This window comes from Arachis duranensis, chromosome 5 (genome assembly GCF_000817695.3).
Source record: "Arachis duranensis cultivar V14167 chromosome 5, aradu.V14167.gnm2.J7QH, whole genome shotgun sequence".
NCBI lineage: Eukaryota > Viridiplantae > Streptophyta > Magnoliopsida > Fabales > Fabaceae > Arachis > Arachis duranensis.
In genome coordinates this window covers 22,642,112-22,651,161 of record NC_029776.3, presented here as the reverse complement: position 1 = coordinate 22,651,161, position 9,050 = coordinate 22,642,112, and the positions used below count along the sequence as shown (strand labels likewise).

Here is a 9,050-nt window from a genome sequence, read left to right as displayed (position 1 = left end):
TTGGGTTTGCTTAAGTGACAAATAAAACTTTTGTGCGAAAGGATTCTCTGTTGGTTTAGGAACTATACTCACAACGCGATTATATTTGTGAATTTCTTTACTGATAGAAATCCGATCGTCAAGCTTTGCTTATTTTGATGGATTAATAACTATTATTTCTACTTTTGATTTATACATTGATTTACATTCAAGAATCAGTTTCGTTCTTCATCCTAAGGATTAGAGTATATTGGAAAATAACTCTTTTCTAACTTGAATTCTTGTTGACTCTTAGAAAAGTTATCTCACCTGAATAAAAGCTTGAAACTGAATTCTCATAAACCTCTAACTATCTGGACTTAATGTTATACATGACATATAATCATATCATCTTTGGATTGTTAGGATTTTGTGTGGCTTATAAAATAGAATTTGAACCTAAACCCTCTAATTAGATTAAGTGACAACGGAATTGGCGATTAATTGAGTTAGAGGAGGATTAATTGGAGTTTAGTCACTTATAGTTTGCTACGAATTGAATCTTTGCATGATCAAAGTAGTTAATAAAAAGTGTTAATCCTGAAATCTAAACATCTCTAAAGCCTTAACTATTTTCTTACATACTTTTCACAACTAATTTACTGCTTGCTTTCTTAATTTCTCTCATTACTGTTTAATGTAATTTTAACTCAAAACACTCCTTTTTACTTGTTTGACTAAGTGAATCACTCAACTATTGTTGCTTAGTCCATCAATCCTTGTGGGATCGACCCTCACTCACCTGAGGTATTACTTGGAACGACCTGGTGCACTTGCTGGTTTAGTTATGGTTTTCAAAATCCGCACAAAGTTTTTAACGTCGTTGTCGGGGATTGACTGTGATTGACAACTACCAGTTGTTTGATTACATAGATTAGATAATTTTTTTAATTAATTTTATTTTATTATTAATTTTTATTTTCATTTTTCTCTTTTCTTTTTCCTTCAGTTCCGCCCCCTCCCATGTTTTCCCCTTTCCTTTTTATTTTATTACTTAGTTTTAATTTAAATTTTTTTTAAAAATGTTCTTTCATTTTCTTTTTCCTTAATTTCAATTTTTCTTCTTTCTTAATTTTCGTTCCTTTCCTTCAGTTTATTTTTTTAATTTGTTTTTTTCTTAGATAATTCGTTTGGATTCTCTTCACTGTGATGTTGAGGATCCACAATGTTCTTGTTCTTGATTGTTTTTTAGTAGGAATAAGGACAGGGAACCTCTTCTTGAATTTAATCCTGGTATTGAGAGGACTTTAAGAAGGCATTTGCAGCAGACAAGAGCTTACACAGTTGTTGAGAATCTCAAGGATAGTTTTGAGAAGAAAGCTAAAGAATTTACCATGGAGCTAAACAATAACAATGTTGTCACTCCAAATGCTCCAAATGTTCTTGAGCAACCTAAGAGGAATCTTGGCTCATACACCACTCCAAATTCCAACTTCTATGGTAATAGTATTGTTGTACCTCCTGTGACTGCTAACAACTTTGAGTTAAACCCTCAGCTCATCACTTTAGTATAACAAAACTATCAGTTTTATGGACTCCTACTGAAAGACCCAAACTTGTTCATCTCAAATTTTCTACAAATCTATGATACAGTGAAGACCAATAAAATTCATCCTGATGTCTACAGGTTGTTGTTCTTTTTGTTTGCTATACGGGATAGAGCCAAGCGGTGGCTTAACACAAAACCCAAGGAGTGCTTGGATACATGGGACAAATTGGCCAATAGATTCCTGACCAAATTATTTTCACCTCATAAGTTAACCAAGTTGAGGACTGATGTTCGGACTTTCAGACAAAGAGAGGGTGATCTCTCTATGAAATTTGGAAAAGGTACAAGATGATGCTCAGAAAGTGCACTCTAGATATATTTTCAAACTGGATACAAATACAAATTTTTTTATGATAAAGTTACAGAGACCACCAAAATGTCCTTGGATAATTCTGTAGGCAGATCTCTTCACATGAAAAAGACCCCTGAGGAGATTCGGGATTTGATTGAGATGGTTGCTAACAACCAATATCTATATTCTTTTGAGAGGACCTCCGTGAGGAAAGGAGTAATGGAATTGGAAGCTTTAGACATACTTCTTGCTCAGAATAAAGCCATGTCTCAACAGATTAATGCTATTACTCAACACTTGAGTGAATTGCAAGTCTTAGCCATCAATACACAAGATACTTCCTATGACATGAGTGGTGGCTTCCCTCAAGGTGAACTTTATGATTATGGTCAATTTTTCTCTGAATAGATTAATTATGTGGGCAGTTCCTCCAAACCCCCAAGAATGATCCTTTTTCCAAGACTTATAATTCGGGATGGAGGAATCACCCTAGTTTTGGATAGAAAAATCAACTACAGAGGCACCAGAGCTTCAATAACAATAAGAGCCATCAAAATAATTTCAATCAGATTAATCTTACCAACAACAATCTACCATTCAGTTCTTATCAATCTTCTGACTTGGAATCTATAGTTACAGAGCTCTCCAAGAATACTTTTAGTTTCATGTAGGAAACCAGAGCTTCACTTAGAAACTTGGAGGTTCATATGAGACAAATAGCTACAAAAGTTGCTAAAATTGATCAGAGGTCTACCAATTCCTTTCCTAATAACATGATTTCAAATCCAAGGGAGGAGTGCAAGGCTATCACCTTGATAAGTGGACAAGTGGTAAGTACGGAAGCACAAGTTAGTGAGGAGTCGATTGAAAAAGAAGCTCCGGAGAAGACTGAGGACACTATAGTACACACCACTCCAAGGCATCTGGATAACCTCTTTCCAATTGATCTTGAGTAATATCCAGTGAAGTCTAAAGCATCTGAGTACAATTCTAAGATGTCATATCCTCAGAGGCTCCAAAAGGAGACCAAGGTCAAGCAATTTTTAAAGTTCTTGAAAGTCTTCAAAAAGTTGCAAATTAATATTCCTTTTCCTGAGATTTTGGAGCAAATGCCTCTCTATGTTAAATTCATGAAGGAGTCGCTATCCAAGAGGAAGCCTTTAAAAGGAGATAAGACAATGATTCTGACTAAAGAATGTAGTGCCTTAATTTAGAGTAACTTGCCAAGAAAGATGCCAGATTCAGAGAGCTTTCAAATTCCATGCACCATTGGGAGCACAACTTTTGAGAAAGCCTTATGTGATCTGGGTGCAAGCATCAATTTAATGCCCTTGTATGTGATAAAGAAATTTTAAATCAAAGAGGTATAACCAACAAGGATAGCATTACAAATAGCAGACAGATCTTTGAAACATGCACATGGAATAGTGGAGAATCTCTTGGTCAAAGTGGGTAAGTTCTTTCTCCTAATAGACTTTGTAATTCTTAACATGGGGAGGATCAAAAGGCTTCTATAATCCTAAGAAGACCATTCTTAGCCGCTGGGAGAGCTATGATTGATGTGGAAAAAGGTAGGGGTGAACGCGGATCAGATCAAATCAGATATGGCCAAAATTTTGATCTGATCTGAACTAAAATCATCGGATCAGATCCAATATCTGCAGTTTTTAAGTTTGGATCCGATCTGCACATTTGCGGATCGGATATTGGATATATCCGCAAAACACAAAAATATTTGTAAAAGCTTATTTTTATTAAAAAATATCAATAAAATTCATTTTTTCTATTTTTTAAATATCTTTACTCTTAAAATAATATTAAACATATTTTTTTTAAATAAAAAATTAAAATAATACAACATATATGATCATTATTAGTTGAAATAAAACATAAAAAAGAATATTTATTTATTTATTTCTTTATTTTTGCAGATACGCGGATATGTGGATCGAATATGCGGATACTTACACAAAATCCACAATCCGATCCGATTAATGTGTGGATCTGATCCGATCTGATACCTTACGGATCAGATCCATATCCGCAATTTTTGGATCAGATTCGGATAAACACCTGGATATACGGATCGGATCCAATCCATGAACACCGCTAGAAAAAGGTAAATTGATGCTGAGGATGCACGATGAGCATTTGATCTAAATGTTTTTAAAATCATAATCACTCAGGTGAAGAAGGCAGTTCTCTGAAGACTGAGTTTACTAATCCAAGTCTCCAAGAACCCCCTATTGATGTAAAAATGTGTCTACAGCTCAAGTCTCCTTTGGTGGGAATCAATACAATTTTCTCTGACATCAAACCTAAGTTTGGTGTTGGGTGTGCATCATCCACCAAGGAGGAAGTTCGCAAGAAGAAAGTGCTCAGGGGATGGAGGAACAAAAAGATCCCCACTAAAGGTTTCTCCCCAAGGTTGAAGGTGGTGTTAACTAGTAATCCAGTGTTGACTTATACAGTAAACAGAATCCTCTCTCTTGAGCATATTGAGCTAAAGCATTATGATCAACTCCCACCTTAACAAGAAATCAACCATCAAGCTAGTGACGTTAAGAAAGCCCTTGTTATGAGGTAAGGTCCAACCCGAATATCATTTAATTTTTTGTTTAATTTTATTTGATTTTTTATTTTATTTTAATTTTGTTTTATTTTTATTTATCAGTAGTTTTCCTTGTTTTTTTATTTTATTGGTTCATACAAAGTGTTTAAAACAGGAACAGGTGCAATTGGAATGAAAAATGGACACCCCGAAAAGAAGTTGACATGCAGGGGGTGGCGCTAAACTCCACAACGTGGCATTTCGCACCACAAGAGCATCAATTGGGAAGCGAGACTACGCAGGGGGTGGCGCCAAACTCCACGATGTGGTGTTTGGCTCCAAAATGTTCACATATAAAGGAGTCTTCTCATGAGTGGGGGCGCCAAACACCCATTCCTGGCATTTGGCGCCAAAAAATTGCAAAAAAAAAGGCCGTACCAAAAAAAATTGCCAATATATATCATAGCGTCCAGCGCTCAAGCATGGCATTTGGCACCAGGCATAAGTTCCTTTGTTTTTTCATGGAGAGTCAAACTTGGTGCACCTCAAGTATGAAAGCACTTTAATAATTATTTTTTTCTTTTATTTTTTTATTTCTTTTGTTTTATCCATGGCAGCGTCTATCCTCTTCAGACGACTCTATGTAACACTGCCTGAGCAGGAAGATGACCACCATGATGACTGAGGTGGTTGAGTTCCTCTTTCTATTCTTATTTTCATCCCTCTATTATTATATTATTTTTCTATTTTTTGTTTCATCTTTAGTGTCCTTAGCCTGTGTCATAATTAATTTTTCTAGGTTATTTTAGCTTTCTAGTTATTTTAGTTTTATTTCAATTTAAATATGCCTCATGTATCACTATCTGAGTTTGAATTCAAAGAAAAAAAAGAATAAAAAAATGGTGTAATGCATAAGTTGTTAAGTTTAAATTTATAATTGTCTTGTCAAATTATATGTGGTGGTATTTATCACTGATTGTGATTACATAAAAAGAATAGTGCATAAATGACTCTAGAAACAAGCAGATGTTAGTTCATGATAAATAGGAACTTAGAAAAGTGTTTTAAACTCTCCAAAAGTTAAACAAAAAATTGATCCTTGAAGCAAAAGAAACAACAAGAAAAGAATAAGAAAAAGCAAGGTGCAAGACTCTGAGCATCAATGGCTAGGAAGGTTCAATTGCTCAAAAGCTTAAAAGAGTTATTTTCCTAACTATATGCTTGTGGTGTGAATGTGTCAAGAAATCATGAGACAAAGCACTTAGAGTCAAAGCCAAATGCAATTAAAGGGAAGTCAAAGGCTTTGAGCACCACTAATTGGGAAGAATTTAAAGAAAAATTATCAGAGCTCAAAGAGTTTCCCAGTTAAGTACTTATGGTATTTTTATGTCAAATAAAACTTGAGACAAAATATTTAGAGTCACGTTTAGGCTCAAGGTGTAGAGCACCAAAGAAAAAGAAGGAAAATACTGTGTTCACAGATCAATCAGGAGTTAAAAGAGAGAGAGATTTCATAACATCCTAAACACTTAGTGCAGATTTAGAAAACCACAACTGAACTGGCAAGTGTACCGAGTCATACTAAGTAATACCTCAGGTGAGTGAAGGTCAATCCCACGAGGATTGATGGACCAAGCAACAATAGTTGAGTGATTCACTTAGTCAGATAAGCAAAAAAGAGTGTTTGAGTTCAAATAGCATTAAAGTCAAGTCTTTAAACCTCTCTCAGGCCTCATAAGTGTTTCACCATCTTGTTGCCTGAATGTTTGTACCTCAGTTCTCAACCTATTGACTCTCTGTGGTGGGTAGAATATTGCTAGAAACTTGTTTACAACCTCCTTCCAAGTGGTCAAGCTCTCCTTGGGGAATGCTTCCAACCACTTTGCTGCCTTATCTCTGAGTGAGAAAGGGAACAAAAGTAGTTTGTGGGTGTCAAGGTGAACACCGTTGGACTTTACATTGTTGCATATCCTCAAGAATGTAGTGAGATGTTGGTTTGGATCCTCCTGGGCACCCCCTCCATATGAACAATTATTCTGGACAAGTGTGATGAGTTGAGGTTTCAACTCAAAGTTGTTAGCGTGAATTGTTGACTTCAGAATGCTGCTGCCACAGTTTCCTGGATTTGGGTTGATGTAAGAGCCTAAGACTCTCCTCTCTTGCCCAATATGATTGCCAGCTTCCTCCTCGACATGGTTATGTACCTCTTCCTCCATATTAGTTCTTAGATCTTCCTCCACTACTTCCTCTCCAACTATGCCTTTGCCTCTTGCTTCCCTCCTTAATCTAAGGAAGGTCCTCTCAGGTTTACTATCGAAGGAGGATGAAGTTTCTCCCCTTCTACCTGTCATACATTCAGCAAACAGCCAGCAGAGTATAAGTGAAGTGAAAATTCTTGTTGAGGTTAGTGGTTAGCTTGGTTGACGCAATCGATCAAATAGTTAATAGAGCAGTAAGAAAACTAAAATAAAAAATATAAACAATGAATGACTAAAATGATTAAAGCAAAACACAAAAAAATAAGAAAAAGAAAAGAAAAGGAAAAGGAACTGAAAGGGAAATGACAGAGTAATTAAAATGCTTAATCTAGCTCCCGAATCAATTTAGTAATTGTCAAATTCAAACCAATCCCCAACAAGGCGCCATAGAACTTGATGACCGGAATTCACACCCCAAAAAATTTTTTATTATGAATTCGTTATTTGGCAAGTGCACCAAAATTATCGTCAAGTAATAACCCACAGTGGAGTGGGATCGTATCCACAGAGATTGGTAGAATTGAGAAATGTTAATCAATTGGTGAATTAGTCAAGCTAAGCAATATAGAGTATGATTGCAGAATTGTAAATGGGCAGGAAAGTAAATGGCTCAAAGGTAAAGACACAAAATAAATTGCATAAAAGGAAATGGCAAGAATGTAAAGTGCAGAAACATAAATGATTGAATTGTAAATAGGAATGGAGATTAACAGAATTGTAAACAAAGCTATAAAAAATGTGGAAGATAAGAAAAGGGGAATCCATTGAGATTGGGAGATATTGTTCTCTTTGGATTAAATCTAGCTCATCTCATCTTCAATCATGCAACTCATTGACCTCTTGGCAATCATGATTGATTGAGCCCCAATTCCTTAGTGAACTCAATCTCTCAAATCTTGATAATTAGCCAATTTCTTGGTCTAATTGCTTATGAAGAGAGATATGCTTGGTCCCTGATTATACCACACATCATCATAGGTCCAGGTAGAGGGTGGATTATATGTCACCATATCCAATCACCAAAACCCAGATTCTACTCAAGTGTGAGAAGAGATTTCAAGCATGGTTTCATGTTTCCTTTTCCAAGGCTCCCATGAAACCCATTTTGCATTCAACCTCTTTCCCAAGATGATTGAACACTAGCGTTAAAACGAATTTCCTTCTAGCAAATCAAAGAGAAGATGAAGAGAAGAAGAAATTTACTATCATTAATCCATCAAGTACAACAGAGGTCCACTCTCTTAATGAGAGGGAAGTTAGCTACTCATAGCTCAAGGAAAAGTACAAGATGGAAGAAGATAAAAAGTAAATCTAACTATGCTTTCAACAAAAGCTACTCCAATAATAACTCCACAACCAACAACAACCCCATTTTTTAGTACTTCCAGGGGTTATTTATACTACTCCTACTACTAGAATTAAGAAAATACAAAAATAAAAGAAAATTACAATTGGAGGGAAAAAGAAAACTCAATAAACGTGACCTCTAGTGGCTAGCGTGTGACTGGTGCATCAGTGATGTGCCACACCCAACTCCAATTCAGGCTTGGCACACCATGCTCAGTCTCAAGTGGCACGCCCAGCGTCTTCTTGAGCCTTGGCTAGCCTGGCGTGCCACGTTCAAGCCCAAGTGGCACGCCCAGGCTTTTGTTGGGCCTTTGTTAGCATGGCGTGCCATGCCTTCGATCCCAAGTGGCATGCCCAAGCCTTTGTCTTCATCTTCTCCATTAGAGGTTGGGGTGGATGGAAGGATTCATCATTTTGGGGGAAGGGTTCATAGTAGGAAGATGGTTCTTCTTGGTAGAGTTGTGGTGTGATGGAGATCATGTGGCTCTTGGATCAATGGATATGAGTATTCTTCCATAGGAGGTTGTGGTGGAAAGTAGTATTCATCTTATGGTTAAAAAGTTTCATATATTGGAGGTGGTTCATCTTGGTAATAATGTGGAGGAGGTGGCTCTTGAAAATATTGATGTTGGAATTGTGGTGGCTCTATATGTGGTTCATATTGCTCGTATGGTTGTTGGTAGGATGGATATGGATTAGGGTCATATGAAGGTGGTTGGTAAGAAGGGGCTTCTGAGTATGGTTGAGAGTTATGTTGAGGATATGGATCATAGGCATATGGTGGTGGTTCTTGAAAGTCACAAGGAGATTCACCATAGCCATTGGATTGATATGCATCATAGAATGGCTCTTCTTCATAGTGCATTGGTGGAGGTTGTTGCCATGGAGATTGATCATATGCATATGGCTCCTCCCACCTTTGATTGTTCCATCCTTGATACATATCTTCATTGTAATCTCCACTTCCTACAACATAGTTGTAATCACACTCATAGCCAAAATGAGAATTCATGATAGCAAGAGAGGGCAAAAAAA

At 36.5% G+C, this 9,050-nt stretch overlaps 1 protein-coding gene across 1 annotated transcript in view; it reads right to left on the bottom strand.

The window, feature by feature from the left end:
- Window positions 1-6,116: 6,116 nt before the first annotated feature.
- The window catches only part of LOC107488723 (uncharacterized), a 13,682-nt gene continuing 10,748 nt past the window's right edge, over window positions 6,117-9,050 (bottom strand). Inside the window, exons 3-4 of the mRNA XM_052261673.1 lie at window positions 6,615-6,754; window positions 6,117-6,446 (exon numbers count right to left, since the gene is read on the bottom strand). Coding sequence (XP_052117633.1) covers window positions 6,117-6,446; window positions 6,615-6,754 — 470 coding nt within the window. The remainder of the gene's footprint in view (window positions 6,447-6,614; window positions 6,755-9,050) is intronic.